The sequence below is a fragment of the Macaca fascicularis genome, chromosome 1, assembly GCF_037993035.2.
Source record: "Macaca fascicularis isolate 582-1 chromosome 1, T2T-MFA8v1.1".
Lineage (NCBI taxonomy): Eukaryota > Metazoa > Chordata > Mammalia > Primates > Cercopithecidae > Macaca > Macaca fascicularis.
Window position 1 is genome coordinate 18,091,333 of NC_088375.1, and position 21,684 is coordinate 18,113,016.

A 21,684-nucleotide genomic window follows, 5' to 3' on the forward strand; every position below is an offset into this window, starting at 1 on the left:
TTTTTCTGTCACCCAGGCTGGAGTGCAGTGGCACGATCTTGGCTTACCATAACCTCTGCCTCCCAGGCTCAAGTGATCTTCCCACCTCAGCCTCCTGAGTAGCTTGGACTATAGCTGTGTGCCACCATGCCTGGCTTTTTTTTTTTGTAGAGACAGGACTTTGCCATGTTTCCCAGACTGGTCTCAAACTCCTGGGCGCAAGTGATCTGCCCACCTCAGCCTCCCCAAGTGCTGGGATCATGGGCACGAACCACCGTGGATGGCCTCCGACACTTGTTTTTAACTGACCTTTTCCTTTTGGTTGTATGCCTTTGAATCCTGTTCTCCCTCTCTCCCCTTAACACTTACAGAGGGTCAACAGCCCTCTCTGTCCTGTGGCTGTTTTGAGATGTTACCCCAATTAATTTTTTCTAATCTTTGGATTCTTCTGTTTAACTAGCTGTGCTGGTTTCACAGTCCTTGGGGACAAATTACAAAAGGTTCTTCATAAACCATTCATATGACTTCCTAGTGTCACTGTGAAGCCCCCACTGCCGAGCCTCGTCCAGGTGTCTATGTACTTTCAGGCCCTGCACAATCTCCAACACACTCTCCACCCTCTAATTCAACATGTGTTCTTGTTCTCTCTAGCAGGGATACTGGAAAGTTCCTTTCCTTTCCCCTTCCTCTCCAAAGCCCTCCCAACTTCAAATGCTGCAATAGGTGTTGCTACTCTGTACTGCCCAAGCCCCCTGTCCCACCTCTTCATTGCACTGCACTGTGATTCTCTACTCATACTTCCGAGTCCAGCACTGCCCAGTAAGCTTCAAGGGGACCATGTCTTATTCACTCCTGTAACCACAGGGTCTGCCACAGAGACAGCAGGTGCTCAGTAAGTATCTGTGGCATGAATAATAATGAAAGAACAAATGAATGAAACAGGGAGAGTGGAAAGGGGAGAGGTGTTATTTGTTTTTAATCACAGCTTTATTCAGATGTAATTTACCCTTGTAAAGTATATAACTCAGTGGTTTTCATTATCATTTATTTTTGGATCACCCAATTTTAAAGATTACCTTAATTACTGAATTGAAAATTTATAAAAACTCGGTTTATTCTGAAATACTTTATTAAAAGCGTTTCTACTGTAAGAACACAAAATATTTTAAGCCAGTAACAACATTTAAATTAAAAAGATACAAACATGTCAAAGGAATGAAACCTAGATGTTTTATTATGTGTGAATTATGAGTGCTTACCTGGGCTTGTGTATAACATCTACATCTTCACCTGTTGCATGTCATTTAGTCTCTGCAGCAACATTCTTTGTGTCCGTGTGGGTGTTTCTATATGTGACTGTGAATATCTGTATGTAAATGGCTTGTCTCTTGGGTGCATCTGTGGGGGTGGGTATCCACTGCTATTATCATTGCTTTCTTTTTCAGAAAGTGTTTCCAATCTTTGCTTCATTTTACTCAACAGAAATGAGGAGGTTGGTTTATATTTCATGTCTTTTCTCTTTCAGATACAGCTGGTCATGCCACAGATAGTAAAGATGAATAAAACTGTGAAAAATAAAGGATGTATTTAGAATGGCACATTCTGCTGAAAAATCAAACTGACAGACACTTACTAGGGCAAGTCCTGAGTTAAGGTGGATACAAAGGAACCCAAGGCATGCCTCTCCCAGCACCAGACTTCTGAGCAGGCTAGGGGAGTGAGGCATAAACACATGACATTTTAATGCCAGACACAGATAAGTATAAAACATGAGATCATAAAAAACAGTGTAATGGCTTTCAAGTGATTGAAGATATATGACCTTATTTTCCTAACTATAAATTATAATTGACTGTTGGACAAGCAGATACACTTATGAAAGCAGAAACAAAAGATCTGACCCGGGGGCAATGTCAGAAGTTCTTGGGCAAGTGACTGCTGTAGGTGTTAAGTTGAGCACTAGGAAGTAAACGGAAAAAGCACTGCAAACTGGAGTTTTTGGAAAGTCTTCACTTATTCCATGGAGAGGCAAAGCTGACCATATTTGGTTAGGTGGAGATGAGGGCCCTGCAGGACCCAAGGAGAGCATAAGCCAAGTTTGGAGAAGAGAGGACCTATGGTGGATGTGGAACGTAAGTAGGAACATGCCTGGGGAGAACAATTAGGATGACATTATGGAGGGCCACACTAATGCTCAGAGAAAACTAAAGACATTCTTTGGAAAGAGACAAGAAACTCCTATGTCAGCAATCAGAAATGATGGAAAAATTGAGAAGGCCCCCAGGAATGGTGCTCCCTGAAGACTTACATGGTAGCAGTATGGGTTGCAGGCTGGTTTGGAGGTGTTAGAACCTTTAGGCAGGAGAGGGTGAGGTCTGAGTGAAAAGAGATGAGGAGCATTTTAAGAGAAACACTATCAGAAAAGGACTCTGCTTCAACAGGAGAGTGCAGGTGACACTGAATTCCATATCAGACCTGTGGACACTTGAGGTAATGGCAGGACCGTCCTGGTAGGAGGCAGGGGACCTGGCAGAGAGGGGAAGCTGGAGGTATGAGGCCTGGAAGGAAAGTGCACAGGTATGTGCACAGTGAGCGGGGAAGGAATAGGGCTGAGGACAGAATCCTGGCACAGGCAAAGAAGTCAGTGAAGAAAGATCTAACAGGAAGGGACTGGGTGGCCTGTTTCAGGAGGAGCCAGGAGCCAGAGGTTTCTGGAGCAGAGCTGAGGGAGGAGGAGGACTCAGAAAACAAGTGGGAATTGGCTTCCTTGTGTTTTTTTTTTTTGAGACAGGATCTTGTTCTGTCACCCAGGCTGGAGTGCAGTGGTGCAATCACAGCTCACTGTAGCCTTAACTTCACGGGCTTAAGCAATCCTCCTACCTCAGCTTCCTGAGTAGCTGGGAGTACAGGTGTATGCCACCATGCCCAGCTATTGTTTTTTTTTTTTTTTCTCCCTGTAAAGATGGGGTCTCACTATGTTGCCCAGGCTGGTCTTGATCTCCTGGGCTCAAGCCATCTTCCTGACTCGGCCTCCCAAAGTGCTGGGATTACAGACATGAGCTATTGTGCCCTGCTCTCCTTGTGAATTTTAGGAGCATAGGTTCAGGAGACTCTGGGTGAAAGTATGTTTTACGAAGAGAAAAGGTAGTGAAGAAGGAGGGGAAGCAGGCTTACATCAACTGTTCTGGAATGAAGAGCCTGCATGTACACAGGCAGAGGGGAGAGAGCTGCTATACTAGAGAGAGGGTCAATGAAGCAGTGATATGTCTGAAGACCCAAAAAGGAGGATTAGCTGGGCATGAAGAAAGATTAAGGCAACAGGAGTGGAGGAGTGGAGGATGGCGTGTTAGAAGAAGCTTTACAGCCGCTACTTGCAAGGAGGATGTAACAGAGCAAGGAGGGAGAGACCAAAGCACAGCCTCAACTCTGTCCCTCTGCTCCAGTGTTTTCCTCACTCTCTGGCCCAGCCTTCTGGGATCCTGCCTAAGGTCCTGCTTCCTAACACAGAGGCTGCCATCCACGGTCTGGCTGTGACTGGAGGGAGGCGGACACCCACAGGTCAGAAACAGCCCCAGAGAGGAAGCTGAGCACAACATGAGATAGGAAGGAGAGAAGGAAGAAAGAACGAGGAAGACCGAAGAGGACCTGAAGTGAAGAGGGAAGCTTAAGGAACTTGCGAAGGTCTCACTTCTCAGCAAAGTCAGAGCAGACACAGGGGACGACCAGAACAAAACAACTGAGGTATGGCCCTCTGATGGAAGGGCCACTGGAGGTGACTATGAAGGCACAGGAGCACCATGACATCTTCTGAGGTTCTGTGCACTGGCAGAGGTGGCTGCTCAGGAAACACTGCGAGGCTCTCAAGGAGACAGGTGGCAAGACCCACCCAAACAGCCTTAGCAAAGCGTGTATGATGGAAGGCAAAAGGCTGATAGATGCCAAGGTACTAACAGAGAAGAGCACAACGCAGCCTACAGGTTCCAGGTATGGTTAAAAAAGAGGCAAGGCGGGTCAGAAGCAGAGGAAAGTGAGAGGTCAAGAGACTAGAGGTGAGAAAGGCAGCATAAAGCTGGCATGGGGGAAGGGAGGGTGGAGAATGGTTGGGAAGGGTAGGAGACAGTTTTAGAGTCTACAATCCTAGTAGAATGGGTGGGAGTGGAGGTGTTAGAAAAATTGTGAGGATAGGACCCTAGAAGCAACAAAAACATGGATGTTGATGTCCCAGAGGGTGACAAAAGGAACTAAAGTGAAGACCCCTGGGAGCCATGTACTAAAGTCCTCGAGGAAGATGAGGGTGACCTAGAGGCAATTAGACGCTAGAGAATGGGTTATGTAAGGGCACCGACTTCTTTTACAATGACATCTGTCTAATTTGAGAAGGCTATATGTCTGAATGCATGAACACCACATGCTTTCAGTACCTCTTCAGAAGTCCTGAGATTTATAGATGGCACAATCACTTCCAACATCCCATTCCATACTCTGGAAGAAGTAGACCATGATGCTTTCCAGCAGTAAGCCACTCACCATGCCCAAGAAGGAGAGCTTTCGGTTGATGTTTAGGGTCACTGGAAAAAAGAAGGCAGCCAATAAGTCCAGAATTAATGAAACGATATTGATATGTAAATTTTGGTGTAGTATGAATTGTTCTGTAAAGCTGTTTTTAGAAAAATCTATTTTTGTTCTTATTAATCTGTGCTGTTACCTTCTCCCACTTTTCCATCTACATGTTTTTAGAGAACCAAAGCCTCTGCTTACAACAAAACACTAAGCCCCTCCTCCTCAAATCAAGTGGCAGATTCCCATGAATATCAAAGGAGAAAACAAAAAATTCTAAGGCTATAAGAGAATAACGACAACAACAAAATGATACTTCCAGTCTCACAGTTTGCAAGATGACAAGCGTTCTGATAAAAAGTATCAGGTAATAAGTTCATTTAAAATAGGACTTCGGCCAGGCACAGTGGCTCATGCCTGTTCCCAGCACTTTGGGAGGCCAAGGTGGGCAGACTGCTCGAACCCAGGAGTTCAAGACCAGGCTGGCAACATGTTGAAACCCTGTCTCTACAAAAAATTAGCGGGGTGTGGTGGCATATACCTGTGGCCAGCTTTTCAGGAGGCTGAGGTGGGAGGATCACTTGAGCTTAGGAAGTAGAGGCTGTAGTGAGCTGTGATCGTATCACTGCACTCTAGCCTAGGTGACAGAGTGACACCCTGTCTCAAAAAAATAAATAAAAATAAATAAAATAGCAGTGTGTACAATATATGGGGAAAATGAAGGCACACAGGGCTGCTCTTCCTGGTATAGCAGAAATTGTCCTGGATTGAGAGGCAGATACTCAGCATTCTCTCCTGACTTGATAACTGCCCAGCCATGTACCTTTGGACAAATCACTCAACCCTCAGAGTCCCAGGAGCTCATTCATAAAATCAAATAATGGCTGTTCTACTAACCTCACAGGACACAGATGATGCATATGACAGCATTTTGAAAACTATAAAGTATTACATGGGTAAATGTAACAAAACATGAGTACCTGCTATAGAAGTGTTAGGTATTGTTACTATGTGATGACGAATTCCAGTGTTCAACAGGTTGTATAAAAACTGCGCCCTAGAAACAAGGATTTAAGCTTTTTATGGGTTGAAAGCTGAGAAGGCAGAATAAACACATAAACATACCTCTAATTGCCTGAAAATTTGATGTTAGAACAAATACTTTGATGAGTTTGAGGCACAGAGGTGTGTAGTCATGTTCCCAAATGACAGCTGGAATCAGCAAGAGTTTTCCGTAGCTAGATAATAATAATGCTTTCAGCAGCAAAATGAAGTTGGGCTTTTTTTTCGCCGTCATGGGCCGTTCTACCCACAGGAAGGTAAAAATGCCAATAAAATAGGCAGTCTGTTCTAAAGAAGAAATGGAAAATAAAAGTATGAATGTCCCCATCCAAAATATATCCCCCTAAAAACAAATAAACCACAGTTCCAAAATACAGTTTAGCAGCTGACATAAGAAATACTTTCTCAAGATCACAATCTCTTTTTCTTCTTCTTCTTCTTTTTTTTTTTTTTTTTTTTTTTTTTTTAAATAAACTCCTGGCTTTTGTATCAGATCCTGCTGGTATAATTTCAGAAACATTATCCACTGAAGAAAAAGTAACTCCATTAGAATTGTAATCATCAACTTTCTGAAGTTCCTTCAAGGAAGTAAGATTCTGCTTAAACATCTTCAGTGTAAGAGCTCTCCAAAGAATAAAACAGGAGAATGGAGGCTTTTCAGCCTGAAAGATGGGTCCCATCCTAAGAATGGGATAACACAGGAAGACATTTTTCTTTGTGCATTCTTCTACTATTTAAGTGCCCATTATCCACATGATTTTTAATATTGTTAATTGAGACTTCCTTTACTCATTTTAACGACATTTTAAAATGCAATTCCTTACACTTCCAGAAAGTATCCACAGGACAGAGTCCAGAGTAGCAGCAGCAATAGTTCCACTGTCCCCTACAGTCACAACACAGCACAATCTGTTCAGCTTCTGCTAACTAGGAATTTAACATCTCTTTTAACTGTGCTGTAATTTTTATTAGGATTGTTAGTCATCTGATTACCCAACTGTATCCATTCTGAGTGGCCAGTCCCTCATTTTGTTTTTTCCCATATAAGCTATGTTATTAGCAGTTTAGGTGTCTGCAGAATTAGGTTTCTCTGGACACATGTATTATATTACAGCAGAAACAACTATCCTCTTTTTTGAACTTAATAAAACCAAACTAAAGAGGTTCCAAATGTAGGTGGATTAGGATCAATAAAAATAATTTAGGATGGTTAACCTCCATGAAATAGGATGTATTTCATGCTGTCTCCCTTCAAAATAACTAAAAGGCTTGTCAGCTACAAGAATCTACTCAGGTAGATTGTAAAGCTTGGATTTTGGATAAAAATAATAAATAATTCCTTGAATGAATACATAGTAAATGAATAGCAAATAACAAGAACCATCTAACAATGGTAGGTTGACTCCTGTCACTGGAGACATTCAAAGCTACAACCTCTCTCAGGAATCTAGACAGAAAGATTTCTTGCACCAGACAAGCTAGACTAGATAACCTCCACATCTTTTAAATGTAGGATTCATGAGATTTACGGAACTACACTAGCCCTCAGGGTCTCATCAGTCAGGTCAGTTCAGTAGGAGCTGCTACCTACCTATAGAATACTCCAGTGTGGAAAACACTGAAGGGGGTCGGGAGACTTTCCTCAGTCTCAGCACTGATAGTGACCCACTGTGAGGCTTCGGGAAAATCTATACATCTATGTTTCCGCAGCTATAGATGGGGGAACCCCTAACCTACCTACCTACCTCAGAGGATGATTGTGAAAATTAAATAATTCCTGTAAAAGCAGTTTTTAAATTATAAAATGCTTTATTTATGTAAGATATTCTTTTATTTTTTTGAGACAGAGTCTTACTTTGTCATTCAGGCAAGAGTACAGTGGCATGAACGTGACTCACTGCAGCTTTGATCTCTTGGGCTCAAGTGATCCTCTTGTCTCTGCCCCTCAAGTAGCTGGGACTACAGGCACATGCCACCATGCCCAGCTAAGTTTTGTATTTTTTATAGAGACAGAGTATTGCCATGTTGCCCAGGCTGGTTTCCAACTTCTGAGCTCAAGCAATCCACCTGTCTTGGCCTCCCAAAGTGCTAGTATTACAGGCGTGAGGTACCACGCCCGGCTAAGATATTCTTTTGGACTATACAGTCTAATTAGGGATTAGACTAAGACACACAAAAAAAGTTGTGATGAAAGAAACTTCTGATTTCGTAGAAAGAATCGTAGAAAGAAACTTCTGATTAAGCATCAGAAAGATCGTAGAAAGAAACTTCTGATTAAGCATCAAAATGTCTACTACAGAGTAGTTGCTATAGGAATTTCAACCCATTTAAAAACAAGCCTGGTTTTTAATACTATATACAAAATATGGACATATAACAGTTTATCTTTAGAAATTTTAAGAAAGGCCAGGACCAGTGGCTGATGCCTGCAGTCTCAGCACTTTGGGAGGCCCATATGGGAGGACTGTTTGAGCCCAGGAGTTCAAGACCAACCTGGGCAACAGAATAAGATACTGTCTTTACATAATTTTTTAAAAAAATTAGCCAGGCACAGTAGCATGTATCTGTAGTCCCAGCTACTCAGGAGACGGAGGCAGGGGGATCCCTTGAGCCCAGGAGCTCCAGGCTGCAGTGAGCTATGACTGTGCCACTGCACTCTAGCCTTGGTGACAGAGCAAGACCTTGACTCTTAAAAAAATAAAAATTAAAAAAAATTTCAAGAGGCTTTGCTTTAAAGTTTAAAATCATATTAGGTTCTAATTCTTGGGCTAGATGATGTGCTCAAGGATGTTTTTAGTAGTCTTATGTTTCATAAGATAAAAAGGCTAACATATTCTTTTGTATATTTCAAATATTTTAAATTGCCGCAAGTCCAAATTGTATATAAAATTATCGACAGACTGGACATCATGGCGGTTAAGCTGTCATAAGCCTTAGTAATTAAATAATAATGGACGCGGAGATTTTTCTATGTATTTTCCATGGATATATCTCTAGTACCTAAAGTAGTAACTGGCACCTAATAAGTATTTTAAAAATAATTATTAAGGGAATGAATAATAATGAATAGTGAATGAATAATCACCGAGTGTAACTGATGGTGACTTGCTCAAGTTAGAGTGCGTACATGAATGTAGTATGCAATAATTCATTCAATCGGCTGAGCAAATATTTATTAAGCACCTACTATGGGCCAGGCACCTAAGTGCTTGAGCTACAACCGTGAGTAAAACAAAGAGCCCTGACCTCATTCAATTGATATGTTAGTGGAGAAAGGCACTAACAAAAGATAATAACTTCTGTGATATGTTAAACGGTAAGTACCATAAGAAAAACAAAGTAGAGCAGGAACAGGAGATCAGGAGTGCCAGGGGAGGTGGTAGCATTGATCAGGGTACACTTAATTGAGAAAGTGTCATTTCAGCAAACTCTTGAGGGGTGTGCAGGAGTCAGACATCTGGGCATTAGGGAGACAGGCATTCCAGGCACAGGAAGAGCCACTTCAAAGGCCTTAAGGTGGAAGTTTTCCAGTGTTTCTGAAGCAAGTTAACTAGATGGGGAGGGTCAGAGTAGACATGGGAGACGACAGCTGTGGATAAAATGAAAGACGTACTGGGAGGGGCAGATTCCAGTACAAGGCCCGCTGTAAAGACTTCAGCTTGCACTCTGAGTGCAACGGGGAGCTACTGTGTTCTAGCACAACAGTGACATGATCTGATTTGGTTGAAAAGGACTACTCTGTGTTGCGTGCAAATACAAGGTGGCTACTGCAGTCACGTAGGTGAAGGATGAGGGTGGCCTGCACCAGGGTGGCAGCCCTGGAGGGAATGGAGAGTAGTAGTAGTATAATAGTAGAAGTGTGGCTGGGCGCAGTGGCTTATGCCTGTAATCCTAGCACTTTGGGAGGCAGAGGCAGGCGGATCATGAGGTCAGACGCTCAAAACCAGCCTGACCAACATGGTGAACCCGTCTCTACTAAAAATACAAAAATTAGCTAGGCATGGTGGTGCACGCCTGTAATCCCAGCTACTCGGGAGGCTAAGGCAGGAGAATAGATTGAACCCGGGAGGCAGAGGTTGCAGTGAGTCAAGACCGTGCCACTGCACTTCAGCCTGGGCGACAGAGTGAGACTCCGTGTCAAAAAAAAAAAAAAAAAGTAGAAGTACTTTGAAGGTGGAGCCAACGAGATTTTCTGACTATGGGGTATCAAAGAAAGAGGCACCAGGGATGACTGCAAGGCTTTCTGGTTAATGCAACTAAAAGAATGGAGTTACAACTGAGAAGGGGGAGGCTGCGGTAGAGGCAGAGAGATGAGGAGCTTAATTACGGGTATGGTGATTTATTAGATATCCAAGTGGTGATGTTGAGAAGGCAGATGGATGCAGAGTCTAGAGGTCTGGAGAAAGATCTAGATTAGAGATGGACATTTGAGAGTTCTCAGCAGACAGGTTATATGACCAAGAGAGCGAGGGCAGATAGAGAAAAAAAGAGGACAAAAGAAGACACACAGACCAGAAATGTGATATTGGAGTGGACTGGAGACTCAGTATTACTAAAGTAAGATTTCATTATAATCAAAGAGTTGAGAAGCAGAGGAGCATGGAACTAGCAACAAAATAGTCACAGAAATTAGCTCAACACAATTCTGACAATAGGAAAACAATAACTTATGAAGTCAAATTCTGAAAAGCACTTCCTGAACTTAAGGAATTTTGAGAAGTAGCCAAATTCCCTGCATGCAGTCAGATAAGTAACAAGTAACAAAAAATAACGAACCCTATAAAATACACTGCATTAGTATAATGGAATTAGTACAATACATTGCGTAATGTCTGGCAATTATCTCTATTAATAAAGATAGGACCTAGGTAACTTTCAGACTGGATAATCAAAACTTAAACATTAAGAATTTTATTGGCCAGGCACAGGGGCTCACACCTGTAATCCCATTGGGAGGCTGAGGTGGGAGGACTGCTTGAGCCCAGGAGTTCAAGACCAGCCTGGGCAACATGGAGAGACCCCCATCTCAACAAAAAATATAAAAATTAGCTGCAGGTGGTGCATGGTGTGGTGGTGCATATCTGTGGTTCCAGCTACCTGGGGGGCTGAGGCAGGAGGATTGCTTGAGCCCAGGAGGTCAGGACTGCAGTGAGCTGTGACTGTGCCACTGCACTCCAGCCTAGGCAACAGAGTGAGACCCTGTCTCAAAAAATATATAATAATAAAAATAAAAGAATTTTTATCAACAATATTGTGCTTCAAAATATTTTATGAAACTTTCTAATGTGATAAGCACAACTATTTCCATACTATATATGTTGTAACAGATTTTTAAAAAGCAGGTGATTCAAACACACTCACTTCGTAGGTTAGTAGTGGTGGAGCTGAAAATTCCTTCTCAAGTCCCATATTAACTAGCTCTTCTTACCAACGATTAAGACTACATGTCTTAGTTTTAACCAGATTAGTTAAGTAAGAATAGTTAACTAAGAATGGAAAGCGTGGCATCTCCTTACCTAAAGCAGCAATCGCAAACATTCTATAGAAATCCCATTCCTTAGCATATCTGATCAAGTCGTCAGGGGCAGTATTCTGGTTGGAATCTTGAAGCTGCCACCACCTCAGGTATGCTTCACAAAGCAAACAAAATATGCAGAGTTTTCCATGGATCTGATAGTCAAAGACATTGCCATTCAATTAGGTAACGAAACAGTTGCATTAATATCAACAGGTACAGAGTATTTGTGGCATCCCACCTAGTCACTTTTCAAATTCAGAACTGCCCAACTAAGTGGCTAATTGTAGTCATTTTGTAATCAGTGGGTTTTAATCAGCAATGTACCCCAGAAGCACATGGGGAGATTTCTTCAAAAATTTAAATGTCTAAGCCCCAGTCCTGATTCAGAATCTTTGTAGTAAAACACAGACATCCATATTTTGCAACAGTTCTGGGGGGATTCTAATGTGCACCCCTAGTTAAGAATTACTGCTTTAAATAATAGTTCACCTTTCATTACACATTTTTGACTTCTGTCCTTTCCACAGAATCAAGCAAAAAACTTATGTATGATTCATGTATATGTGGGAACAGCAATAAGAGAACAGATTTAATCTGAAGATTCCATGATATTGAATAAGCAACTATTAGTCTGAACATCAATTTTTAAAAAATACCTCTGCCTGGATGAGTATGATTCAATATATTAAAAGAGAACAAATAAAATCTGGAAGTTCTTAAGAGTCTGAAATTTTGGCTAACATAAAAAAATACTAGGCAACAAAAATTGGCTTTTTTCTATGTAGTCCTCCTTCAGGTTGAACTTTCTCCATCAAAATAAAGTAAGGAAGAGGCTGGGCACAGTGGCTCATGCCTGTAATCCCAATACTTTGGGAGGCAGAGGTGGGCGGATCACTTGAGGTCAGGAGTTCCAGACTAGCCTGGTCAACATGGCGAAACCCCATCTTTACTGAAAATACAAAAATTAGCTGGGCATGGTGATACATGCCTGTAATCCCAGCAACTTGGGAGGCTGAAGTAGGAGAATCACTTGAACCCAGGAGGTGGAGGCTGCAGTGAGCCGAGATCACACCACTGCACTCCAGCCTGGGTGACAGAGCAAGACTCTGTCTCAAAAATAAATAAATAAATAAAATAACAGGATGCCCAGTTAAATTTGAGTTTCACATACAGCACGAATAAATTTTTATTGTGTAAGTACGTTCCATGAAATATTAAGGATATTCTTATACTAAAAAATTAATTCGTGGCGTATATGAAACTCAAATTTAATTGACTGTCCTCTATGTTATCTGTCAACTCTACCCAAACTATTAAAGAGTTCACAATTCTATTCAACTTTATAAATAAGGATTAAACTTTGATTAAACTGAAAGTTATTTATCTTATACATTCCTTTAATAGCAAAGTATAAAATGCAATAAATTATGTTTTTAAAAACATTTTTCTTTTAATGTTTGCTTACCTCATTTAGGTATAATTCTCTCCCTACTTGGATATGTCTAATTGTATTCTGTTAAAAACCAGAGATGATTGTTTCTATTTACTAGCAGGTAATTCAGATTATGACTTGTCAGTTTCCTGCCAGTGACCACATTCTTAAACACTCATTGAGCATTATGCACCTTTTAAAATCAACATCTATTATTTCTAGAAACTTCCAGATACGTTGCAATAAAAGACCCTCTTAAGTTAGAATTTCTTTTTCTCTTTTATAATATTCTTTACTTCTGCTTAAAATTCTTATTTTTCAAAATGTAACAGCATCAAATAAAATTAAAAAATAAAATGATCACAACTTACATTTATTTGAGTATTGAAAAGAATATGTCTGTAGGCCTGAGCTTTGCACAATATAGCATTAATCAAGATGATAACAGGATCATACTCGATGTATTTGTCCACAGGTTTCTGGCAGGATTTCTGAAATAATGCAGGATAATATTAGAACAAGCAAATGTATACTTTCTGGAATCCTCAAGGATTTCAAAACAGCAGGGTCTATTTTGGACACATATAGCAATATTGCCATATTAGCAATTATTTATATAAACTTCCATTCAGATATAAAATGTTCATCTACATAAGAAAGGGTTTCAGAAAGGACTAATCTTCTAGGCTAGGAATATTAATATTTTAACCTCATATTCAAGAAGCTAAAAATATATCTAATTTAAAGACTGAGTTTAGGCAGGAAAGTATTCTAGAAGATTTTACTTTCAATCTATACAGACTCTATGTCCAATTCTACTTTCAATTTGTAGGAATTATTATAAAATAAATACATTTATAATGCACTTTCATTGATAAATTATTGCCTCTTGGCTAGATGCCCCTGACTTTGTGGTTCTTGGTATATGATTTGGAGAAAAGTACTCAGTAAAGTTACCTTGTCCCCAGAACTACTGAGAGCTGCAAGCAGGTAAAGAACGGGGCACAATTCCAAAGATCCTGAGGTGGCCGATAACAGGGGAAGCCTGGGATTTTCTCCAGTAACATCAAGGATATGGAAAGAAAATGGTTTTTCTGTGCTAGAGTAGAGGCAATGGAGAGTGCTGGGCTGTGTAAGGAACTAGGTTGTGCAGCCTAGATCTAGGTTCCAAAATCAAGGCTCCCTTGGCTCTTAGCAGTTCACATTAAATGGCTTTCTTCCCCCCTGAAGGGTCACCAATTTAGAGTTCAGATTCTCTAGACACATGTGATTACAATGTTACCAAATTCCCACACCATTAGAACATAAAAAATGCAGGTATACACAAACAAGCTCATTAGAAATGTGACCTCTAAAGCAGTACTAGTCACAAAGTTGCATCAAAGCTACTATTCACTTTATAAAACTAGAGCAGTACTCCCATAGCCACAGTTTTGCTTTCTGCAGTTTGTAACCTGAGGTCAACAACATTCTGAAAATTAAATGGAAAAATCCAGAAATAATCCTAAGTTTTAAATTGCATGCTGTCCTGCTCCACTGCCCGGGATGTGAATCATCCCTTTGTCTAGTGTGTCCACGTTGCAGATGCTCCCCGCCTGTTAGCAATCTAGTTGCTGTCCAGGTTAACGGGATTAAGGATCATAGTATTGCAGTGCTTGTGGTTCAAGTCACCCTTCTTTGACTCAACATTGGCCCCAAAGCACGAGAGTAGTGATGCTGGCAATTTTACAGCCAAAGAGAAGCTGTAAAATGCTTTAAGTGAAAAGGTGAAAGTTCTCGGCTAATAAGGAAAACAACAATCTTATGCTGAGGTTAAGATCTATGATAAGAATGAATCTTCTACCTGTGCAACTGTAAAGAAAATAAATTGTGCTAGTTTTGCTGTGGCGTTTCATACTGCAAAAATTAAGGCCACAGTATGTGAGAAGTGCTAAGTGGAAAAGGCAGGGCCAGGTGCCATGGTTCACATCTGTAATACCAGCACTTTGGGAGTCCGAGGTGAGAGGATCACTTGAAGCCAGAAGTTTGAGCCCATCCTGGGCAACAAAGCAAGACTGTCTCTGTCTCTCTCTCAAAAAAAAAAAAAAGAAAGAAAGAAAGATGGGAAAAGTATTACATTTGTGGGTGGAAGGCATGAACAGAAACGTATTCCAACTGATGGTAATCGGGTTCCGTACTACCTATAGTTTCAGGCACTCATTGTGGGTCCTGGAATTTATCCCCCAAAGAGAATGGGGACTACTGGAATGGCTACAATTCACACGCATAACATTTGGAAACTTTGAGGAGATAAAATAGAAGAGTTGCGAGTATAAAAACAGTCTAGGCTGGCCTTTTAACTACATTAAAGTGCTGGAAGAAAAATGAAGTGCACTGAAGAATACTGACCCTGCAATTCAAATGTAATAAAAAATTGGATGTGTTCCCAATTTACATAGTTTCTTCACTTCATTTGCGTCATTACAGGAATAGGTATGTTTTCCAGTTACCAAGTGATCCAATGAGGGGAGATGTGCTGTTACCTCAAACTTAATTCTGCTTAATCAGGGCTGGGCGCTGTGGCTCATGCCTGTAATCCCAGCACTTTGGGAGGCCAAGGTGGGCAGATCACGAGGTCACAAGATTGAGACGATCCTGGCTAACATGGTGAAACCCTATCTTTACTAAAAAAAAAAAAAAATACAAAAAATTAGACGTGTGTGGTGGCAGGTGCCTGTAGTCCCAGCTACTTGGGAGGCTGAGGCAGGAAAATGGGGTGTGAACCCGGGAGGTGGAGCTTGCAGTGAGCCGAGTTCGGGCCACTGCACTCCAGTCTGGGCGACAGAGCAAAATTCCGTCTCAAAAAAAAGAAAAAACATCTGCTTAATCAAACTGAGGCATAAGGAGTTAATATTTCTGCAGTTCTTTATCTGAGCAGGGAATAAGCCAGCATCTAAACAGAAGCCCCAGAATCAGAAATTCCATGTCCATGACAAAGAGCTGTTTGATAGGTCTTCCTTGGCTACTCACGGGGAGCATATCTCCTTCCTTTCTACGTGCAATATTAGGACACCAGAGAGGCTGCTTCATGTTAAAATGGAAACCCTAAGAAGTCAGGGGTCCTCTCTGTCCTTTAAATGTTCTCTAAAACCCATTTTTGGACAGCATCACAAGTCTAAGGCTGGGGATTTGGACAATACTTAGAAGGAGGCAGGCAGAAACCAACACCAAGAGACACAGCAGCTGTTATTCCTTTTGCATTCATCTGTTTGACAAATGTCTTTGGAGTTGCTATCACATGCATAACAATCGCTCTCTTTTCTTGGCCATTGTATGGACCAGGAACTTGCAAGGTGCTAGATACTCACCTTCAGCCACAGTTTCTATCCTCAAGGACCTAACAGTTTAGAAGCAGAAGACAAACATGCCTCTATGATATGGTCTGATGACCACAGTTCATCAGACTATGTAGCATCCAACGGCTACAATGGGATGAGCACAGGGTGATATGAAATCAAACGGAGGAGGCAGCTTCTGGTAGTATGTGATATCCTATGTGCTTTGCCCATTTCCCTTCTTAGCATTCGGCGTGTTTTATAAATGCTGAGAAGTCATTAGAATTCGCTGGTTCCCTCTCAGTTTACACCTCACTTTCCTTGTTCTCCCTCTGTTATTTGCTTTTCCCTTAAGTGCTGCTTGCAACTTCCTTTCCCTCTGCCTTCACCTTGAATGTAAAGAGAAAAACTACACACACACACACACACACACACACACACACACACACACACACACACGCACACACGAAAAAAACAAATGTAGATATCCCAAAACAGACCACTGGGAGTCGTATTTATTCAAATTAGTATATATGTTTCTTTTCTTTTCTTTCCTTTTTGAGACAAGGTCTCACTCTGTGGCCCAGGCCTGGAGTGCAGTGGCAGGATCTTGTCTCACTACAGTCTCTGCTACCCGGGCTCAAGCGAACCTCCCACCTCAGCCTCCTGAGGAGTTGGGGCTACAGGCGTGTGCCACCATGCCCAGCTGATTTTTGTAGTTTAGTATAGATGGGTCGGGGGCAGCGGGTGGTCTCACCATGTTGCCAAAGCCGGTCTTGAACTCCTGACCTCAAGTGATCTGCCATTTAGTCTCCCAGTGCTGGGATTATAGATGTGAACCATCATGCCTGCCCAGATTTAGCAACTATGTTTCTTATGTTTCTTATTTTGGCAAAATTGTTTCATTTACTACTTTATAGGCAAGTATCCTGAAAAGAGAAAAATCTTCCTCTAAAGAATCCCTACAGCACAAGGACCAAGCATATTCTGGGAATTCAGGCTGCTCCCACCGCCTGTCTCAACACGGATATGACTTCCTCTGTCCTGCTGTGTTCTCCAATGCCTGACGAATCAGATCTCTTTTAGAATATAAATCAGACAAACCAAATTTGTTCTTAAATATTCCTGCTGTTTCCTTCCTGTCATCTCTAGGAGCATTCCCTTCCCTTCTTTAAGTCTTTAAGCTCCTCAAGGATAGGGCTGTGTCTTATTTATCTTCACATCTAGGATCCCAAGGGTGGGAGCCGAATGCTGTAGTGCTGAAGGAAATGGAAACTTAGGAGAATCTTACAGGAGTTTTGTTTTGTTAACATAATAATGAATGTATTAAATATCTGTGCACTTAAAATAAGCCAAGTCCTATAGTAAATACAGAGTACTGTATCTTTTTTTTTTTTTTTTTGAGACAGAATCTCACTCTGTCATCCAGGCTGGAGTGCAATGGCGCAATCTCAGCTTCACTGCAAACTCTGCCTCCTGGGTTCAAGCAATTCTCCTGCCTCAGCCTCCCAAGTGGCTGGATTACAAGCATGCACCACCACGCCTGGCTAATTTTTGTACTTTAGAGAGACGGGCTTTCACCGTGTTGGTCAGGCTGGTCTTGAACTCCTGACCTCGTGATCCGCCTGCCTTGGCCTCCCAAAGTGCTGGGATTACAGGTATAAGCCACTGTGCTTGGCCAAAAGTACTGTATCTTTAAGCATACTTATAATAAATTGTGAAGAGCTGAAGCAGCAGGATTGGCTAAAAGCAAGGGACACATGATATATTAGACAGAGGAAAGAGAAACACAGAAAGGCAAGCTGGGAGGAATGGCAGTGAAAAAACAAGCAGAGCAAAAGGAGAGGAGACTGGGATGAAAAATACAGGTGAGCAATCAGGCTGAGTACCTTGCTGACTCCAAGTTTGGTAGGGAAGAGACCAAAGTATGTATGAGTAAGCACTTAGAAACTCTGGAGATTATGTCACAACAAATGGTCTAATGTCTAAAAACTTCTTACTTTTTGTATCTCAGAGGTTGGAAAGCCTTTAAAATAATTCGTCGCTTCATGGTTTAATTTTTTAGTCTGGCATCAACGAAACGATTTTTCCTGAGTGGTGCTATTATCGTCTAAAGTTTAGTATGCATTAGTATGATAGTGACACGGCTATTACAAACTCTGTCTCATTATGGAATGACTGTGGACAATAACGAATCCATAAAGTACTGTGCCACCATTCAATACTCCAAATATAACTCCAAAATCCATCTCCTGGGAGAAAGAGTATGATGTTAGGGAACAAAGGGGAGGGGGGAAGTGAATGTTGACCTAAACAGGCTATCCAATAATTATTTTGCCTTTCCATAAACAAAACAAATACCTGTTGTTTAGCAAAGGGATTTTGTTAGCTTAATGCCAACAAAAAAGATATTTTTTGTATTTTTAAAGACTACTAAAATGCATATACAAATACTAGCTTTTCTTCAGACCATATTCAGTTATGTGGTTATCATCTTCCAAATGAACCATTTAATTAGACCAGTCCAAAAGTTATTAGGTTTAGACCACATATAAGATCTTGTTCTCTTCCTCCTACCTGGATGGCCAAGCATATGCTAATCTAAAAACCTGGAAGGGATACATTTATTCAACAGATATTTACTGAGTGGCTACCAAATGTCAGTCGCTGTTCTGAGTGATACAGCTACGTTAATGAATAAAACAGACAGAATGTCTGTCCTTGTGTAAATTACTTTCCAGTAGGAGAAGATACACAACACTAAGTCAATTATATACAAGATTACAAGAAGATAGGCGTTATAGAGAAAGACAAAGCTGGGAAGCCTATCATACTTTTCAATAGGGTAGTCAGAGTAGACTCTCTGAGATGTTTGAAGGAGGTAAGGGAATTAGTCACGCAGATACTTGATAGAAGAGTGCTCCAGGCGTTGTGCAAAGGCCCTGAGAAAGGAACTTGCCTAGTTTGAGAAACACCAGGAGGCCAGTGGGACTGCCGTAAAATAAGGAAGGGAAAGAGTAGCAGGAGACTACACAGGGCCTTATAAGCCAGTTCAGGGATTCTGGCCTTAACTCTGAGATGGAAAACCATCAGAAAGTTTTGGTCAAAGGAATGATATGATCTAAATTATATTTTTCAAGGATCAGTCCCTGGCTACCGCGTGGAGAGAAGACTGAAGAAGTGCAACGATGATGTAGGGAGACCAGATAGGAGTTACAACAATAGTTCGGGTAGACATGATGGTGGCTTGGATGAGGATTGTAGCAGCAGGAGTAGTGAGAAGTAGTGGATTCTGAACATAATTTGAAGACAGAACAGGATTTGCTGAATAACTGAATATGGGATGTGAGAGGAAGAGTAGAAATAGGGATGACACCAAGGTTTCTTGGTTTTAGGAGTTAAAATGGTAAAGTTGCCACTAACTGTGATGGGTATATGTGAGCTGTCTATTGAAATCCCAGTGGACAAGTCAAGTAGGTAGTTGGACATTTAAATCTGGAGTTTAGGGAAGAGGTTCAGGGTAGAAATATAAATTTGGAAATTGTCCAAATGTTGATGGTATATAAAGCCATGAGACAGAATGAGCTCTTCCAGGGAAAGCATGCAGACAGAAGGAGGCCCAATGACTATGCCTTGGAATACACCATGATTAAGAGCTAAGGGAGGTGAAGCAAAAGCAGAAAGGAGATTGAGGGGTAATAGCCAGTGAAGTAAGAAGACAATAAGAAGAGCACTGAGTCCTGAGAAGCGCACACAGCATTTCAAGGAGGAGAAAGTCATGAGGTAAAATGCTGATCATTAACTGAGAATCGACTACTGGATTTAGCAAAGTGGAAGTGGTGATCTTAACAAGAACAGTTTCTAATGAAATGTGGGTGCAAATGTGACTAAAGCAGGTTCAAGAGAAACTAGGAAAGGAAATAGACAGTACAAACATATCTTAGAAAGCCTGCTTTCTAACTAAGAAGAAAAAGAGCAGAAGCTAAAGGGGGAAGTGGCAGCAAGCGTATTTTGTTGGTGGTGTTGGTTTTATTTTTATTTTTTTGATGGAAGAAGTAATAGTATGCATGCTGGTGGGCATGATCCAGCAGAAGGCAGAAGAAGACAAGAATACAGTAAAGAAATAACAAATGCCAGTATTGTGTTTATGTTGGTTTATGTTGTTGCAAACCTGGTGGAAGTTCTCTTCTGTTTTCGCGGTGGCTCACGCCTGTAACCCTAGCACTTTGGGAGGCTGAGGTGTGTGGATCATTTGAGGTCAGGAATTCGAGACCAGCCTGGTCAACACGGTGAAACCTGGTCTCTACTAAAAATACAAAAATTAGCCCGTCGTGGTAGTGCGGGCCTGTAATCCCAGCTACTTGGGAGGCTGAGACAGGAGAATCGCTTGAACTCGGGAGGCAGAGGTTGTAGTGAGCTGAGATTGCCCCACTGCACTCCAGCCTGGGTGACAGAGGGAGATCCCATCTCAAAAAAAAAAAAAAAAAAAAAAAAAAAGAACAAAAACGAAATAAGATTGCCAGACAGCATGAAAGGCCTACATGAGGTTAATGGTCACAAATTTGTTTTCCCCCAGCAACGTACTGCTGCATGGGTACAGGGACAAGACCGGGCAATATGTTGGATTTAACAAGTGTTGACATTTTGACAAAGGAGGGAAAGCATTTGAGAGAGGAACAGGAAATTGAGGGTGTATACACCAAAACGCTATGTGGTTGACAGATTATATAGGTATACACTCAGTTTGTCTATTCTCTTGTATATTACTACAGACCATAATTTACTAAAGAGATTATTAGAAAATCACAAGATCTAAAATGGGACAAAAATGTACTCTCTATTCTGTGACACGTTCTTTGCTAATTAATACCCCCAAAGAACCTCCAACTTTGTAGACTCTTTAAACATAGGATTATTCTCTCTTAATAAACTACGAACACCTTGGAATGAGAATTTTTACTTCCTCACTTTTGGGTTTTGTACCACCAACGTCTAGCATAGTGCTTTGTACACAGCAGACATTCAATAACTACACTTGACGAAACCTTAAAAAGCATCGTAGGTGGATTCAACACGAGTTGTGGAGGGTAAGGATGGTACCATCTCTCTGTCAAAGGGAGAAGAGCTACAAGGAAGTAGCTTTGGCATGAACCAAAATGTCAACCGAATTGATCTTTACATTTCTCTGCAAAATGCCCACATCTACCTCTGCCTGGCGGTCCGGTCCGTTCGCCAGCTTAGGTCGTATCACCCAAATATGCCCCAGGATGAGAAAAGCGCTGTCGGGTAGCTGAGTTCTCTATCAGTACAGATATTCATGCAAAGACCCCGGGCAGGAATATCAACTACCGAACTAAAGACTGTATCAGAGGACCCTGCTCCTCGCGGTCCCCAAATCCCGCCGCGCCATTTTCTTCTCAAGGACACCCCACATCTGACAACTCACACAGATGGTTATCTTCAGCACACCGTGGTTATAGTCTCGGTACAACTCTTTGGCCTCCTGGTTGCATTCGATGCACCTGTACTGGCAGGAGGCCGAGGCAGCAGTAGGAGTCGCTGCCACCCCATCCACATTCCCTTTCCCCTGCTGCAGCCCGCTCCGCCCGCCGTTGCCCATTTCCACTCAACTGCAGCCCAGAACTTCCGATTCTGTGGCGGGTAAGACGTCAGACGCCAGACCGGAAGATTTGCGCCGCGCGGGGCTTTTGGGATTCGTAGTCCCAGCACGGGCAAGGTGGCCAGGGGCTGGTCGAGCTGGGACTACCATTCCCAGCACACAATGCTTCTCCCTTTGCCCCACCCCCTTGCCACGGTCCACC

The 21,684-nt window shown here is 41.8% G+C and overlaps 1 protein-coding gene across 1 annotated transcript; it reads right to left on the bottom strand.

Moving 5' to 3' along the window:
- Positions 1-1,090: 1,090 nt before the first annotated feature.
- Positions 1,091-21,496, bottom strand: ARV1 (ARV1 homolog, fatty acid homeostasis modulator). The gene is made up of 6 exons (XM_005539791.4): positions 21,309-21,496; positions 12,920-13,039; positions 11,115-11,268; positions 5,662-5,886; positions 4,401-4,547; positions 1,091-1,544 (listed from the first exon to the last, which is right to left on the bottom strand). Exons 1-5 carry the CDS (start codon positions 21,480-21,482, stop codon positions 4,405-4,407), a joined length of 816 nt encoding a protein of 271 aa, XP_005539848.2. The 5' UTR covers positions 21,483-21,496; the 3' UTR covers positions 1,091-1,544; positions 4,401-4,404.
- Between the last annotated feature and the right edge of the window lie 188 nt (positions 21,497-21,684).